Genomic DNA, 18722 nt, shown 5'->3' on the forward strand with positions numbered 1-18722 from the left:
GTCTTAATAATAAGCAAATCTTTACATGCCTTCATGGGTTGGGTTCCATCAAATCACATGGCTCTGCTGTAGCTTTTAGCTGCTACCTAGAGTACAGACAGTGAAGAGCTATTTTGTATTGGTGTGAAGGGGGAGTGCTCCTGCTGAATGCCCTCCTCAGTCCAGAGCACTAGACTGGTTAGTAGTGAAGAGGATAGGACCATGGCCTCACTTCATTCATACCTGCTTTGGGAAAGTTACCAAAGCTACCAGGAGCCCGATCTTTCCCAGTCCCCATGGTTCTTGCACTGCGAATGCTGTGTAATGTCTACTCAACCACCCCATGCCTGGCAACCCCCTACCTACATGAGTAGTCCATATGGGACTAGGGCTATTTCTCTGAGTGAAGGGTTTTAGGATTTGGCCCTATTTTTAAAAAAATCTCTATTCGTTTGTAGAAAAAAAAAAAATGTACAGAGATGTTTTCTGTTGGGTTACATTGACCATACTTGCCACAAAACATGAATGCCTCCAGGACTGTTATTTTTATAAGGATAATTGGCAGGTTCTTGGGCTCCTGGTTTAATAGTCATTTAATTCATTTCTATCACCAGACCATCCCAAAACCAAAACTCCCAAAAATGGAAATGAAGTCTGTGACACAAGAGTGCAGATCCAGGAAGTTACCTGTTCCAAAATGGTGTTTATTCTCTCTACTTCACAGTCGATTAAGTATCTTTTTTCTTGCCGTCTGTCCATTTCCTCTATGATTCGCCTAAACTCTTGAACATCCTTTATGTTTCCCACGGATCTGGCTGTCACTTGCCAGTTGTTCTGCACTGCTGCCTCCATAATTGCCTGAAGAATGGAAAACCCTAGAAAGGAAAACAAACACACAAACCCCACCGTCATTTAACAGTAAAACAAAGCAAAATTATCCTGAAGATTTTAGAATAGGTTTAAATACAATTAAATGGCCTGACTGGAAATACAGTAGCAACAGCCTGCAATCACTCCAAGACCAAGAAAAAATATCAATACAGTAGGAGCCAGGTTTTGATTTATTTTATACTGCTGTAAAATCTGAGCAACTCCATGGACTTCAGCAGAATTATTTCACTAATAACTAAGCCCGATTGGAATCTAGTCCAGGAGATCTTCTGATGGCCCTACTGGGCATGTTTATGGGTCTACTGGAGCGTACACGAGCAAAGGGCTGATTCTGCAGTCCTTTCTTGAGCAAAACTCACATCAGCTTCAAAAGATGGACAGAATCCAATGGGAGTCTTGCCTGCATAGACACTGCAGGAATGGGTCGTTAATTGGCACAGACCCAACCACTGCATACCAGAATGCCAATTAAGTTATTGTGCTGATTATTGGAGGCATGTACCTTAGGAGAATATTTTGCTGATATTCACTTTTATTTCAATAAATGTTTTTAAATATGGAGTTTAATAACATTAACTACACTTCCCATGCTTATATTAAGGTAATATTGACTCATTTAGCAGCCTCAACAGAGCAGAGAAGCAGCATGAAATGAACAAAGAGCTGCACAGTGGGAAATTTATGCTAGCAAACTGCAATTCATTCCTTGCGAACAACTGTGACTGGGCTGCAGATAAAACTTGAGCGCACTGCCGTGAGCTAACTGTAGTGAAGCTGGGGAGGGTAATCTCTTTCCCTAAGGCAGCTTATGCAGGAGCTCCGAGATACTGATTTGTATTCCTTGTCTTGTAGAATTTAGCCTGTGTTTACTGACCCCTCTTTTTATTTTCACAATGTTTAGACCATAGGACATTTCCAATTACTTCCTATTTAGAAGGGCATCAATTCAGGAAGTGTAGGTCACCTACTTGAGATCTCACACCATGGGTGCCAAAGGAATGTATCATTTCCGGCACAGACACTTCCTAGTGGGCTAGGAGTCTGTCTAAATAATTCACGTATAAAAGCTCTTAATCCAATAATTTATTTACAGTTTGGGGTTTCTTACCCTGGAAGCTCAGAGGTTCTTTACAGACACACACACGGACACACACACAAGCTGGAACAGCTTCATTTTTTTTATTCATCTTTAAATATATATGTATAAAAATAGTGCTGTGTGGCAAACTGCCCCCTCCCTCCCCCTCTGCTTTTGAGACCGGCAATCCTTTTAACACATGCAGGAGCTTTGAGTGATGGCAGTTGCTATTCTGAGCTCAAACCTTAGATTTCACTGTCAGGATATATCTGATTCTAAACAACATGGGCTACAGTCTGACCTCACTTACAGTGGAGAAAATCTGCTACGATTCCAATTCAGTCCAGGCAGTTAGTGATGGGCAGGATCTGATCTCTGCTCTTTTGCTGGATCCTGCATTAAGACTATTACAACTTTGCAGGAGTCTCCTCCTCCTGTTCCCCTCCCCCAACCACAATGTCTGCACTCCAGCTACCTAAAGCTCATTGATTATTAATGTTCTTCCTTTGTATGGACGCACTTCACTAGCTCATGAAAGGTGGTGACAATTAATACATGCTCTGGTTGGGAATCTTTGTTGGCATCCCCTCTCCCCTGAGACCATTAAAAGAAAGACATTTACATATGTATAGCACAATGAACTCAGTCTTCCTTAACATCATATTTTACAGAGATGGCTGTGATGTCTCAGACAGTGTTATGATTCCAGTGCATGCAGGAGGAAGATCTATGGCAAAGATACTCAATCAGTTACCAACGAAGAATTTTCATTTGAAAACTCATAAATACAATTAATGGCAATATATCAAAGCTGTGCATGTAAAGATTTGGATTTTTTTAAACATTTGATTCTACTGAATAATGAATATCTACACCTCTCTGTTTCACTTCATTAACAGATGAATCTTGTGTTTGCTCTGAACAAAGGAAAAACAGTCCATGATTTTAGAAGGTTTTCACTCAAAAAATGTTCAGTTAGGTTTCTGTAGTTCATAAACACGCTGACTCCATTTGGGAACCTGGACATCTTGCATTGGTCTGTCTTTTTGCAAACATATATACTCCCTGCCCATGTATATGCCAGGCGCAATGCATTAAAAATGAATATAATGAGAATTACAAATATTATTACAGTCTTCCATTAACACCATACTCTGGGTTCTGTGTTTCCTGGTCTCAACTGAAGTTCTTGAGTCATATTTGGCTCCATCAAAACCAGGAACTCTTACATGAAGCGTCTTTAATTCTCACTTCATTGTATGGATCTGTGGGTGTGGGTGTAGATGTGATTGTCCAGTAGTTGCCATTTCAAAGCAGAAAAAGGAGTGGGAAGTTATTCACAAACTTTTTTTCTCACCTGAAGATATAACTACCTTTACTTTCAGCCTGAAAGAATTCCAGATTCCACCAGCAGTCTATCCTCTGCAAATTGCTCCTCCTGGTCTTTGCAAACACCTTTACCTTCCACCACTTTCTCCCCATCTGATCTCTTCTCTCTACTCGTCCCACAACAGTTCTCCTTGCTGTGTCAGCCTCGCGTGTTCTTTCTTGTCTTACTGAGAGGTCTGTCATTTACTTCTAATGCCCCAGCTAAATGGAAAATGATGTGCCTTCCTCCACCTAACTAATTTCCCATGGTTCTATATAAATAAAGTGCATTAACTATGGGTGTGCGAAGTGGACCCTATTTGATTTGGATTTGGCCTGAATCAGGGACAGTGATTCAATTTGTTGATTCGGATCACTGTTTATAACTGGGGGGTGCTCTTGGAGCTGGTCTGATGTTGGCCCGCCCACCTATTCCTGGGATAACTGCCCACACCCCACTCTCCTGCCATGCCTTGTTTTTTCATAACTGGCTCTTATTAGGTGGGAGGCAGCCCATCCTTGCCCCGATGCCAGGGGGTGCTATCTGCAGCTCTCTTCCTGCCTTACACTGCAGCCCAAGCCTTGCAGATGGCATCCAGGTGACACAATGCTCCTGGCCTACAGCTGGACCAAGCTTAGCTCTCATTGTCAGGCCTCAGATACACGCATTCATACTGCCCTCCTCTCACTAGGGCCTCTCATGCTCCGCTCCCTCTCACAGGGTCTCGTTCACACATCGACAACTTATACTGCCTTGCTCCCTCTCAGAGTGGGCCCCTTTGGCCATAGGCTTTATCTAGTGCATACCTTGGGTGGCAGACATACTGTCTTTTGGGCCTTTCCCATGGTCCTCACTGGGGTAGTGGCCAGCCAATTACTTGACTGCGAGGCCAAGCCTGCCCTGGCCCCTTCCAGGGCAACTCTATACAAACTCAAGCACACAAACCAGGCTCCCAGTCCTCTGGTTTCCCCTCACTGGGGCTACAGGGCTTCCCTCCCCAGTGGGGGCTCAGGTGGCTGTAGCTGTGCCTGGCCCCAACCGCTACCCACAGTGATATGGGTTACTGAGGTGCCCCAACCTGCCTTCCGTCGGGGTGGTAACTGGTTTGGTATTTTCCTGGAGGCTCCCACACCATTGGGAGCCCCACCAGGCCACCCACTCTCAGCAGGGTGCAGTTTTAGATCATGCCCGGGACCAAGAGCCTCCTGCTCGTACTGGCAGATGTTCTCATACAGCAGCTCAACCAGGCAATGTTTCCTGCCTGGCTGCTCTGTTTATATAGGCAGCCATGATTCTAAAAATGGCTGCCGCAATCAAGCACCTGCTGGCTGCTTGACTTGGCCCTTAAAGTGGCAGGCACCAACGGTGTCCTGCCACACTGTCTCTGATTTGATCTGGCTGAATCTGAAGATTCAGTGCTGATTCAGAGAATCAGTGATTCGGCCATAGACACTGCTTTAAAAGTTTTTTCTACATACCTTGAGGTAGCAGCATGGCTCATGATCACTACAATGCTGGAGCGGATGAAGCATCCCATATGAGCCCTCTATGTGCTTGGCAGCAAGCCCGGGAGTGGACCAGAAATACTTCTGGTCCACTTCTGGGTCTGCCGTGGAGTGCGCTGTGGGGCACCCCCCTGTACCTCCCCAGCTCATCAATCGGCCATGGGAGGAACCCCCAACCCAGGAGGCACCAGTTGCTGAGCTGGGAGGGTGCAAGGGGCCCTCCAGTGTGCTCCCTGGAGGACCTGGAAGTGGACTGGAAGGGATTCTGGTCCACTTTCAGGTCTGCTGCCGAGCATGCTGGGGAGCCCCCTGCACTTCTGTGGGACACTCTGTGAGCCCCAGCATCGCAGCACTCATGAGCCCCTGCTACGTAGAGGTATGTAGAAAAAATATTTAAAGCTGTGTCTATGTCCAACTCGTTCTGAATCTCTCTGAATTGTTTTGGAGGTTTCTGATTCAATTAAATCCAGAGAGATTAACGGGTCCTCTGATTTGATTTGGAGATTTGGCCACTGAATCGGGATGAATCTCCGCTGAATCGAATCAGAGTCCGAAGCTTTCCACAGTCCTAGTATTAACCCACCCCGCCACAATTTTAGCTTGTTCCCCACACCCACTTTCACTTTCCTCAGCCCTTTAAACCTCTCCATGCTTACTGTTGTCAACAACTTCTTTCTGCAATGCACATCATGAGCCATTATGAGTTATTTGTATGAACAACATGTTCCGGGCTTCAATTGTATTCTTTTCTTGAGAGTCTTGATACATTTAGCAGCAGGATGGTTTAAGGAGGGATATTTTTAATTCAAAGAGTGAGGTTCCCTTTGTTTAACATCACAGCAATACAAATTGGGGTTGTCTGCAGGATCTATGTTAGGGACTGAATGGTTTCATGAGCAAGCCAGCATATTGACTCTGTCCTTCCTCCTTGCTTTTGCCAATAAATCTATTTTGATATGAGCGTTTCACAAAAGCTACCATGACATGGGCAGAGGCCAGGTGCTCAGCTCCCATGGATACTTTTAGTTTTCCGCACATAGAACCCACTATATCAGGTTTGCCTACATTTTGCTGATATTTTAGAGCAAACGTTGGCTTTTTTCTTTTAAGGGGAAAAGGGACAAACAGTGTTTCTAGTTCATCTCTGTTAGCAAGCCATTCAGGAAAAGCTTGATTTGGTTGTGTTGCCAGTATCAGATCAACTGTTCCATATAAAACTTAACCAAAGGCTGTGAATAACAGCTGACCCAAGAGAAACTAATATCCTTCTATGTAATGTTGGTAAGGAGATGATTTTAAAATGGGTTTATTAAATACCACTGCCAAGCCCTCACCAGAATCACCTAAATAACCCAGTCTAACTCAGTTGGAGGCCTAACATTCAAACCAGTCATTGTCAGCTGCTTCTACTGGTTCTAGAGATGCTGGTGATATCCAAAATCTAATCCCTGTCAAAACACACCTTTCTGTAACTGAAACAGGCTCACAGGTTCTTTCATAGTGAAACCTTTAAGTAAGTGGCTATATACTTCACTAAATTCAGAGGCTTCAGAGAGAAAAGCAAAGTCTGGGAAAGGGTTGTGCACCACTCACTCCATCTGCCTATGCATCTGAAATATTCCAGAGCTATCCAACAGAGAGCTGCACTCTCCCTATGCCCCAATGACATAGTTTCACTGCTTTCTTTGGGCAGACTAAAATGTAGATACAATCCGTATCTTCACTGCAGAGCCTATAGCTTGGCTCCTCTTTCATGCCATTCCTTCTGTCATGGGCTTCTCCTGACTAGCCCTACTAGCACTGTTGAAGAGAGCAATTCACCCACTTCATCCATCTGTGAAACCTCAGGAGACTCTTCCCAAATCCAGCTATGCAAAAACCTTCCATTTGAACAGCTTGTTCAACCAGAAGGAAGTCTACCCTATACAAGATTAAATTTGGTATTGATGAGGTAGCAAGAATCACCAGTGATGCCATCATTGTTTAATTACGTCCAATTGACCAAACTGGAACATTCTTGGCATCCCTTCATGATTGACACCAAAGAAGTTAATAGAAAACAGCATCATTAATTTTAAATAACTCATAATCTTAATGGGCCATATAAGATGAATCCTAGAGCACTATCTCTTATCACAAATGGAAGTGAATTAATGTATTTTGCTGGGTCCTTCTAAGAGGCAGAGATTCAGACTGGCAAGCAGGACTGCAACCTGATTGTGTCTCAAATATCAACAGTGAGCACCGCTGATCTGTTTACCTGGGCTACAGACACCATCAGGCAGTTAGAGATCAAATACTGGAATGTGGGTTCACAACTGAACTTCAGCCATCCAGCTGTGGACCCACATCGGGCAGACGCAAACTGAGCCTGCAAAAAGGCCACCTTGTGCAATTTCTCCTGAATGTCAGATGTGACCTTTTCCCAACTATATCTAAACTCCTGGGACTACGTGGAGCCCCAGGAGTTTAGCTATAGTTGGATTTTCCCAGTGTTTGTTCCTCATCCAGCACTGATTTAAACACTAGTAAATTAATGCTGATCAGAGTAGAGGTATGGTTTGCACTACAAAATCGTTACGCAGATGCGTTAAGTAGGGGAGAAGTTAGGAACCTAACTAAAACTAATAAGAGCCTGGGCAAATGACTAGTACCCTGAAGTGCTCTCTAATTCCAATTATGTTCAGTTAATTTTATTTAATATCATAAGTTTTTGAGCTTATCTCATTTCATCCATTTCCTGCTTATTTAAGAAGCCCCAATAACTTGCATATGATACACTATGCTCTGCTCTTCTGGGCTCACACAATTGTCTAGCAGGGGAAACATATAGGCTACTAAGTTACCTTTTTCTTTTGCCATCTATATCCAGTAAATCCTATAGTCTCCATGTTAAAAAATTACATTGCTGCAACCTGTCATCCATAAATATAGAAATCAACATAAATAGTGTGTCCATTTGGGTGAGTGAAAAGGAACTTGCCTGGCATTGTCAGCTAGAGGAAAATTTACAGGAAACATTTGGTCTGCATTTGTTCGGGGTGGGATACAACTGAACTTGCATGATTTCAGTTCTAATACATGGAACACAGTGGGTGCATCTACACATGCATTAATGCACTTTAGTTAATGCACATTAAATTTACGGGCATTTATATACATGCTCCAGGAGTGGGAACATCATGTGTATTGCATCCCTGCATTGAAAAATGGTGGCGGGGATGTTTTAACTAAAGCTCATCAAACAAGCTTTAGTTAAAGTGCCCCCACTGCCATTTTTCAGCACAGGGACACTGATGCACATGACGCTGGAGTCTGCTCTGACGCACTGTGATTACATTGCATCGGAGCAGCCTTGCTGTACATGTATAGGTGCCCTCCATTGTGAGCTCCTAAGAAAATGCACATTAGTCTGTTTTAATGAGCTTTAACTAAAGAGCATGTTTTTTAAAGTGACACTTTAATGCACATTGAAACAAGCTAATGCAGATTCTTAAAAGAGTACTTCTGGTTGATGGCTGCTCACTTCTGTGACACAATGTTGGCGTTTCTGTGGCAATACTGGGCATAGTTCATGGCTGCATCACTTCAGTTTGTGTCAGCGCAACCCTAGTGGGTTCAATGAAGCTGTACCATTGTAGAACTAGAACAGAGTAATTCAGCAGGGAATCAAGCCCCAATGAAGGGCAGGCTGAGGTGTACCTTTCTTAATACTACAAGGTAACTTTAGCAGAAGTCTTTCATAGGGGTGGGGAAATGGGGAAACTGTTCTCATGGCAGTGGAAGGCTTCTTACATGTGGAACCCGCTGCATGATTCAGAGTTTGCAGAAGGCTGAAGCCAACATTTTTATCTCTCCCTTGGGATTCTTCATTCAAATGCTTCCAAGGAAGTTATAAAGATTGGGTAAATTCATAGTTTTCTGACTGGTTTGAAGCCTATTTGAAACCAAGACCTTTTGTGCTTCAGGAAAATCAAGCAATAATGATTGCCCAGATAAGGCAGAAGAACACGCACAGGAAACCACAGACAGGAAGAATCTATTTTGAGAAGTAAAAGAAGGTGAAGGGCATTGTGGGCATGGGCTAGAAGGGATTCCCTGCATCCCTACTGCTAAGAATTTGGAGAACTCTGGATATTGATTCTATCAGAAAGGTAATAGAGGGGGTATTAAGGGCTCATGTCACCAGGGGATGCAGGTGTGTAGAACGCATAGGCCAAGGCAAACAGCCTTCCAAAGGGGAAAGCCATTTTACTGTGACTTGTTAAATGCCAAATCTTTTGAATCTAACAAATTTAGTTAATCTTGGAAGTTCCAAACCAACAAACAAGCTTGTTTAAATACAGAGGAACCTTTATCTGACGAGCACCACAATGAGTCCAGGGCTCTGTCGCTCTTCAGCAAAGAATGATGACATTAAAGCCTAGAGCAGTGCAATAAACACCACTGCCTACATTGCTTGCACTGTCAATAGCACAGTGGGATACCGAGCCATGGAGCTCAAGTCCAATGATATTCCTTCCCAACACAGACTTGTTTAAGTGTCCTGAATTACCCTGTCAGACCAGACTCCCACCAACATCAGCAAAATCAGAATAAACCATTTTCTCAGTATGATCATTTATAATTCCTTTAAAACACCTCAAAGAGCACCATAATGTAGCTCCTTTTGAAATGTACCTTCCTGTGGCAGAAAAACCTCATCCACATAAATCCACTTGGGTGATTTACCTCAAAATGATGTGACCACAATAGCTGTTTTGCGGGGTAGGGAGTGAAATGAAGAGAAACAAATAGGGCTCTACATGTCTGTACCATTTTAACATAGTCTAGGAATAATCTTTAAAAGAGAAAGCCTAGACAATTACTATGTTGTGGCACAAAGATAAGAGCTGGGACAACAGGTATGTTGGAAGAAGCTGGACACTTCAAAATAATTTGCAGAAACATTTCTGGAACAAGAACAGCTCTGTAGATAAGACTTATTAATCATCTCTTTCCATTCGCACTGTTTTGGTGCCAAGCCTGTGGAAACTCCTAAAGACTATCATTTAGGCAGACATGAGAGAGAAGGTAAGCAGAAAAAACACAATATGATGAAGAAACATGTTTAAGATAAGGGAGGAAAATTCAGAAAGGAAATTTGCTTGCAGCAGTACCTTACGGGTATTATTTGTACCATATACCTGCAATGCACAAAGCCAAATGGGGCAAAGAAATCTGCATGCTTACTACTGCGCAACTGAAGAGGCTAATTACTGTGAGTTAAATATATATATATATATATCTCCGTGTTTATATACTTAACACATGAAAAGGGGCTTAATTAGGAATCACAGTTAGTAATTAGCAGGTTAGTGGATAACCTAGACAGCTGATATGCATTCCAGGAGGAACGAGTGCTCAAAGGCAAGACTTGCAATATTCATTGTCAGGCAGCTCACTAATGAGGATGGGATGCCATTGGCTTACTAAGTGCCAAACACGGGAGCTAAGTTTGTCCCTGAAGAAACTATCAGGAGCAATGGGATTGCACTAGGGATGAATCTAGCTGACTATACCCTTCTGACATGAAAAGTTACCATATTAATAAAGCATAAAGAGGTGCAAGTAGTAGAATTTGTGCTCAGGAACATTTGGTGGTTAAACAGCATTATTTATCATGACCATGCCTGGTCCCTTAGACTAGAGAAGCAAAGACAAGTGACATGCTGTGTCCCATACCAATATCAAGAAGCACAATGCCTGTTGCTGTTGCTGGTCTCCCTTATTAGACCAGCAACAGCAGTGGCTTAATGGCACAATTTAGCACTGGATCATCATTTCCAACATACATTACATGAGGAGCTGTTTGGCACTCAGTTAAACAGAGAGGTGACTGCTCACAGTAGAAAGGAGTGCACTTCATAAGGGAAGTTTTCCAGTGTTTAGAAGTCTTTCACACTCATGCTAGTAACATGTAGTACTTCTCTGGTAGTCACAGTTTGCAAGTAACTAACTTATCATCACAACTTCCACACTGAGTAGGCAAATATTATTTCCCAGAGGTAGAGTAACAAATAAGTTGCTCAAGGCCATATAATGAATCAATCCTGGGGCTGGGATCTGCAGTCAGGAAATCCTGATTCCCAGGCATAGGTCCATTCCATTAGATTGAACCGTAGGGTTAAGCTTAAGATTTTCTTCTTCTTTTCTCTTTTCTTTCTTTTAAAATCCATCCTGACTGTTAAAACATTTAGAAACCAAAGAAACTTTACATTAAAACCACAATCATCTTGTTTTACAGTAAACATCTCCCCTGGGAATCCTATTCAGTGCAGTAAATACACTAATATACTAGCACCCAAACCAAATATAGTTTAAAGATTTATCAGTTATACCACGTAAAAATAATATAGTCCTGAGCAGTATTAAAAATCACTGTGAAATGATCAGCTTGGATGAAAAAGAACTATTTTCCCAGTATATTTATTACAATATTTTTAGGCAGGCAAAGCAGCAGCCAAAAGTATTCATTTTCTATTCCATATGTATCAGGAATGGGAAAACCTGTATCCACTCAGCAGCAGCTGTGGAGTTTCAAAACAGCTGAAACTTGGCCTTACATATTGCTGCTCTTATCTGAGGAACTAAAAATGTAATTTCAACAAGTGCTGCAATCTTACAATTATTGATAACACAGATTAATTCCTTTTGCGCTATGCACTGGTCCTTTTAGCAAGAGTATGCAGCAATAATGCTTAATGCTTTTTGCTAAAAAAAAAGTCTAGAAACTGCAAGTTTAAATAATGATAAATATTATTCCTTTGAAGAAACAATCACAGGAGATTATGGTAATCAGACTATGAATAGAAATACATATTCATCACAAATGAAACCATGTTAACTCAGTGTGCCTTGGATAAATGTCCTGAAGAGAGTAAAATATGACATGGATGGGATTTTTCTCAAGTATTGTAAAATTCTTCTTGCTATCAGTCAATCATTTTAGAAAAAAAATATTCCTTTCCCTAACCTTTATCTAAACTTTCAGTTGCTCAAAATACCTGAGCAAACAAATCTATTGCTTTTGAAGATTTTCATTAATAAATATTATCAGGCTTCCAAAGTCTGTCTTCATCATCCTCTCACCCCTTGGAAACAGGTATTTTACTTTCCAGCACAGTGGGAGTACATCTCCTGTCCCAAACCATAAATTAATTTCTTTGTATTAATTGTGATCACCAAGAATGCAGTAGTTGAGAGGTCAGAGCACACTTAAGCAAGTAAGCAAAATTTCATCTGCTGTCAGTTGCTGTATGGAGTATAATAAATCTAAAGGCAGCAGAATTACATTCCTTTTGATGAAGTACTGTGCTATATTGCAAGTGGGTCATGAAAAAGTTGCATTATCAATGTTTGTTAAAGGGAGATATAGGTCTAATTAAAATGTTGGAGTCATGTCTCAGGTTCAGCTTTTGCAATAGCTGAGGATTGGTTCAGTCCATTATAAATATGGAAAAGTTTGGATTCAAACCCAGACTTCTCCAGTGTTCATGACTCCTTGAACCTCCTGTTTCTGTCATCCCTTCAGAGACATACAGTTTGTTAGAGCTTTATCACACAATTCATTTTATGTTCTTTGGTCCAATTCTGAGTGGGAAGGAATTAAGGGATTCAGATATATCAAAGATAAAATAATAATGTTGCCTGCACTTGGCCAGAATTTGTCTAATTCCCAGTCCTGATAAACCCCATTTAAGAAACGCCACTGTGACGAACTTTGCAAAGGTAATGAAACAGACTTGCGGTGACAGGAGATGTATCGGCAAAGGTGACCTTCAATCAAAGGCTCAACCTTGCTTCAGATGTGGACCTCAGACATAAACTGTGTTTTCCATGATGATAGATTAGGCAGCCTGTAGGCATTAATATTCTTCCCAATATTAGTGCATAAGAAATGCACACCGTGGTATCACTCTGTGAAGCAGTATTAGTAAAAGGTTAAGGATGCTGCAAAAACTATTGGCCATTAGATTGTAGTTAAGAGCTGCAGGATGAATACAAATGACTATACATCTTAGTCACTGAAAGCTAAGAAAATACATTTCTTAGCCAAGCATTCATTTGAAGAATGAAAGATTGACAAATCCAGAGCAAATCATACTGGCTGGAATTTGGCCAAAGGTGTATTTGATTATCAAATATAAAAAAAAATGGTAGGGAATTTCTTTCTTATGTGTTACGAGGAGGCAGTGCGTTTCATAATTTTCAATGTATACTGTATATAATAACATGTTCCTCTAGAAGCAAACCTCAAGACTATTTACACTGCTTGGAGATACTGGATGCCTTTACTGTTACACTTTATTCTGGCACACTCTGAAGATGACTTTAGAATGACTTCCTGTTTGGGCTACACCAATAAGAATTACTTTTGAAAAAGATCTCATTAAACAACATTTGAATGAGGAAGCTAGCACAGCTCGCCATAAAACAAACCAAACCAAAGGACTCCCGGTGCGTGGGAATAAGTGTCTGTAGCAAAATTCTACCTTCAAAACACAGTGTAAAGCTAATAGGACTGTTGTAGTAGATGCAATTACAGCACTTCGCAAAGTGTATTGATGGGCTTGATACAGTTCTAGCAAGAATGAAAAAAGGAATGAAACCAAAAGCACATGCTGGTTTTCTTTTAATAATAAAACATATTTGGGCTATTCTTACATCTGGACACACAGGAAAAAAGGTCCAAGTTATTTGATCCCCTGGCCTGGATCCAGACTGAAGGGCTTCTCATGGCCCTGATAACCACTCCTGGTGGCAGTGGCTTGTTGGTGTGGATTGGGAATGGGTGAATACTGACACTGCCCACTCCCCCCTTTCTCTTGATGATAATATGAGCTGCCAGTGACAAGCAAAGACCCCAAATTGGCAGTGGGCAAGGGGATGTGGGCATGACTGATGGCAGTATACCCCCCTGGAATCCAGAGCGGTGTCAACGCAGCGGGCTCCAGAAGCTGTGCTGACAATCCTTGTGGGTGCATCTACACATGAAATTAATTTGATGCAATAAACTCTGGCACAGTTCATGCTGGAGTTTATTGTTCCCCAGTGCAGCACTTACACGTGTGCCTGGGACCACAGCACATTGAGCCAAGGTGGAGTAAATAACACACCATAGGATAGTACTTGTATTGGGAAGTAAATACTGTCCTATGGCAGAGTTAATTAATTTACTCCAGCATAACAGCACCACGTGTGTAGATGCTAATGCTTTGCTGTGGAGCTAATTAGCTGGCTCTGCAGTAAATGTCTTGTGTAGATGTGCCCTGTGGGTGACAATTTTGCTCCTTGTGGGCCAGCAGTTGGACAGCTCTGTGTTAGCTGATCAAGTAGTGTTAATCCATGCACTGAAATATGCCTGAACTACTTCAAATGACTTCTCTTGCCCACAGGTGCCAGGATATGGAGTCACTTCACAGTGCACTGTGGGTAAAATATTCAAAAGTGCCTACGTTCTATTTTTAAAAGTGACTTAGGCATGCAAAAGCCAAAGTCTCTCAATGGATCCAAAGCTTTTAGGACCAGATTTTCAAATATTCTTAGGTAACTAAAGAGGCAGAATAGGTTTTCAAAAGTATTCAAACAGGCTAGGCATCTAACTTCCATTAATTTCAACGGAAATAAGTATATAATTCAATTAGGTGTTCCTGAAAATCCCTCCTTGCTTCTCTTTAGGCACCTAAATATTTTTCTATATCTGGATTCTCCATGCTTTAGCCATTTTTGAAAATAGGACTTGACCCCCTAAGTTATTCCAAGACTTGAAATTTTATCCTATGTCCTATTAATGACAGCACGTTGTCACAAAATGACTACATCAACCTATTGTTAACTAGCTATCTTTTTGCAATGGGTTTATTAAGGTGCAGCCATGTAAAATGCATAGCATTTTACAGGGGGTGCACACGTGAATTTGATGTAGGCACATCTGTGAGTGAGTGAATATCAAATATTTATTTGGAGAAGTCTTTTGGGGTAGTATTCTTTATCCCTGCAGAGTAGGAATCTGGAAGTATATTTATTCATGAAAGGAATGACAGTGTTTCCTCCAGGTTGCAGTGCAGGCTGCTCTTTAGTTTCCCTGCTTTTAAATTAAATTCCTCTCAGTGTTTTCTTAGACTTATTTTGTAGAATTAGGAAGCTGTAACAAACACATTCCTGGGACCAGTGAGCCACGGCACTCCCATTACTTTGGGTTTTGCAAACAATTACTCTGCCAAGTGTTTACAGTTATTCAGAACATTTATATGCTATTTGAATATTCAATTCCATATCCAGCGAAACAAAAGAACCCTACTATTCCATTTGTTATGATATTACAGCTGATGCATGACTACTCTTCCATGGCTCCAAAGTACAATAAATCCAACTCGATGGTTAGCAGCACACAACGATAAAATATGCAGCAAGCTTGGTATTAACTACTCTGATAGAGAAAATATATAGTGCTGTGCACGTAGAGAAACAAACAGTCACTGATCTTATCCCCATATTTATCATTATCTTAATAATTCAGCCCATGAAAACTGTTACACATTTAACAAATGAGATTTGGGACAAATACAATGGAGAGAGTACAACCGTTCTGCTCAAATGAACTCTTTCAAGCAGAAGATTTAATTTGATAATTCTGCTACTGCCATCCTCTTTTTTGTTTCAGATTTGGTATTATTTTTTCTCTAAAGCAAACAGCAGAAGATTTCTTTATTTTAACATTTTCTCCGTATGATATTTATAGCTGTACAAAAATGGAAGGCAAGAGAAAACGGGGTCGCTATTGCCTGTGAGCTAGTGGAGTTGCCTACAAGAAAAATTCCATTTAAACTGACTAATTATTAACATAGAAATGTTCCAGGCTCAAAATATAATGCCAGTGTTTACTCTAGGGAGTTGATCTACCCCCTTTGCCTTGTATATTAACCTTCCTACTGCAGTCAAGCACTGAATCAATCACCTTCCTTTTACAAGAGAAGGGGCTGTTTCTTTCAAACATATTCAAACATTTGAAAATGCATATTTACTAAATGCTATATTACTTACAGCTTACGCTGTATTACCTGGTCATTAACTGATTTGTCACCTTCAAAGTCTTCTACTGAAGTCTCCTTCTCTCACATCTTCTTGACTAATGTTGCCTTTTTGTGCCAAATGAATGTCTTGTTCATCACTTTGAGCATGTTCCAGCCCCTGCCTGTCACCCTTGAGACATTTAACTGTCTTCCTATTGCTCTTCTCATCAAACTCCTTGTCCTTGCCTTCTGGGGTCTACATTATGCAATCCCTGCCTTCAGCTATGACCTGGTTTCTTACTTTCACTCGCCTTTTCTGCTCTACCAGTGAAGCTAACCTTCACACTCCCATCACTCCCTTCTCTCGTAAGCATCTCTGCATCTATCCTGCCGCTTATGTTTTCAGTGTACTTTGAGAAGTCATTCATTCACCAGGCTACCTCCTTCAGCTCATTCAGTTGCCTCTGTCATCCTATCTGTAAGAAGGGAGGAGAGAGTGAAAAGAAAATATATGCTGACAGAATTATGAAAGAGGGTCTTAGGCCATGATCTAGCCAGGTGCTTAATAGGGCTGCATAACTCTTTGGTCCCCGATTCAATTTGGCAGAGATTTGGCCCAATTCGGTGGCCAAATCTCCAAACCTGAATCAAATCAGAGGACCCTTTAATCTCTCTGAATCGATTCAGAGAGATTTAGACAGATTTGGTGATTCGGACATAGAACAGCTTTAAATGTTTTTTCTACGTACCTCTAGGTAGCTGGTGGCTCTGAACACTGCAGTGCTGGGGCAGATATGGTGATCCACAGAAGCATGGGGGGCTCCCCAGAGTGCTCGGCAATAGACCCAGAAGTGGAGCAGAAGCACTTCCGGGTCCACCGGGGAGCATGCGGGGGGGGGGGGCATGCTCCCTTGGCTTGGAGACTGGTTCCTCCTGGGTCTTGGGGGGGCACCCGTGGTCCCCCTGTGGCCGACTGCCAAGCCAGGGTGGGGTCCCCCCTCTGCGCTCCCTGGCAGACCCGGAAGTGGGTCAGTACTTTTAGTCCACTTCCAAGTTCACTGCTGACCCCCTGTGCTCCTGTGGGATGCTCCATTCACCCCAGCCCTGCAGGATTCATGAGCTGCGCCTGGTACCTTGAGGTATGTGGAAAAAACTTTAAAAACATTTGGACCTGTGCCCAAATCACTGATTTGCTGAATCAGCATCGCATAGTCAGATTCTGATTCAGCCAAGTCGAAAATCAGGGACAGTGATCCAAATCAATGGGTCAAATCACTGTTCCTGATTTGGGCTGAATCCAAATCCAAATCAAATAAGGCCCATTTCACACACCCCTAGTGCTTAACCAACAGCATAACCTCAGGTAACCTGAAGATCCCCACTGTAGAGGGCTATGTACCCATCCAGAGGTTCAGTGGGTGTGTCTACATGTGCGCTTTAATGCATATTAAAGCATCACAAAACACCCATGAGCTTTCACATGCACATCAAAATAGGCTAATGAGCCTTTCTCTAGCACCTCACAGTGGAAGGACTAAATTTAATATACATTACCAAAAGTGCATTAATGAATGTGTAGATGTGCCCAGTATCTCATAAGTGCAGCATACTCTGGCAGCTCCTTCTCAAGCCTCCAGGCCATAGTCAGGTCAGTTCCTAATGCCCTCTACATGGTGATGAGGAAAAGTTGGAGGCACAGAGTGAGCTATGTTGCCTTTATACTGCCAGTAGATCCTCCTCTGAAGGAAATCCCCTGCTAACTTTTTAAAAGTAGTAGAAAGAATAGAACAGTCTAAAACAGTGACCCAAGAGTTGCCTTCACCTCTATACCCTTCTTTAATACCTACTTTCCTCCAAAGATTCCTTCCTCACCCATAATTTCTCCTCACTCTCCCTTTTTTGAATAGTGCAGTGTCTCTTCTTGTACTTGACTAGTTTATTGTGGGGGCTTGATCCTGTTCAAGAGGATAGGAAATTATTAAGTGGGTTCCATGAGGTTATCTTGGAGTACACTGCAATGAAATTAAGCAAAAGAAAATTTGCCATGCTTATCAAAGGAAGTTTCTTGATGGTTGTCCAGCTTCTGATTTGTGGTATGTTATTACTCTGCATATACATCCACATAAATGAGATCAGCTATTGGAATACAATTCTATTGCACTGTTTCATAATCTCTCATAGGAAATGGTGAAAAACTCATTGCCTGAAAATTTAAAAGTAAACCAAAGAAAGACCTGGGAATAGATATTATACAATAGGGAATCTTGTTGTCTGGAGAAAAGAGAATGGAGCAATCTACCAGCTCCTTTTCACCTCTGATTACTAGAGTGTAGGTCTTTCAAAACAGTGGCAATCAGTACAGGCCTAATGATGCCCAAACAAGTTAATGGAGTTTTAGCATTAAGTATAAGGGGAGATCACTGCACACAACACTTCTGAAAATCCCACCTATATTTTCCCAAGGATCAATATGCTTTGTTCCAAAAGAAATTTTGTGTAAGTATTGAATTTAGTCTGTCCAGATCCTGATGACTACCAGGAACTCTTAACTATTCAGAGTTGAAAAGTAAGGAATGCTACATAGGGATACAGCCATTAAAAAAAAGGTTATTTTAATGTTTGTCATATTGATCAGGCAAGCCACAATAACAAGGAACGCTGCATAGGTGACTCGCAGCAGGGGCATGTGTCCCCCCTGAAATTAGCTCTTACCAGCTGGGGAGTGGGGTATGCTAGCTGGTGCCTCCCCATGAAGCACCAGTGGCACTTCTGGTTTGCCACTGAAGCTTCTGGGGTTGGCAATCTGCCACTGGGGGACCCCCCCCCGCCTTTGCCAGTGATCAGCT

General features: G+C 41.8%; 1 protein-coding gene across 4 annotated transcripts in view; it reads right to left on the minus strand.

Moving 5' to 3' along the window:
- GRIA3 (glutamate ionotropic receptor AMPA type subunit 3) overlaps positions 1 to 18722 on the minus strand; it is a 217077-nt gene that overhangs the window by 113418 nt on the left and 84937 nt on the right. For all 4 annotated transcript variants that reach the window (XM_019540185.1, XM_019540183.1, XM_019540186.1 and 1 more), the window contains exon 4: positions 667 to 854. In XM_019540185.1, the coding sequence (XP_019395730.1) occupies positions 667 to 854 (188 nt within the window). The remainder of the gene's footprint in view (positions 1 to 666; positions 855 to 18722) is intronic.

This window comes from Crocodylus porosus, unplaced genomic scaffold, assembly GCF_001723895.1.
Source record: "Crocodylus porosus isolate Cpor-Errol unplaced genomic scaffold, CroPor_comp1, whole genome shotgun sequence".
Classification (NCBI taxonomy): domain Eukaryota; kingdom Metazoa; phylum Chordata; order Crocodylia; family Crocodylidae; genus Crocodylus; species Crocodylus porosus.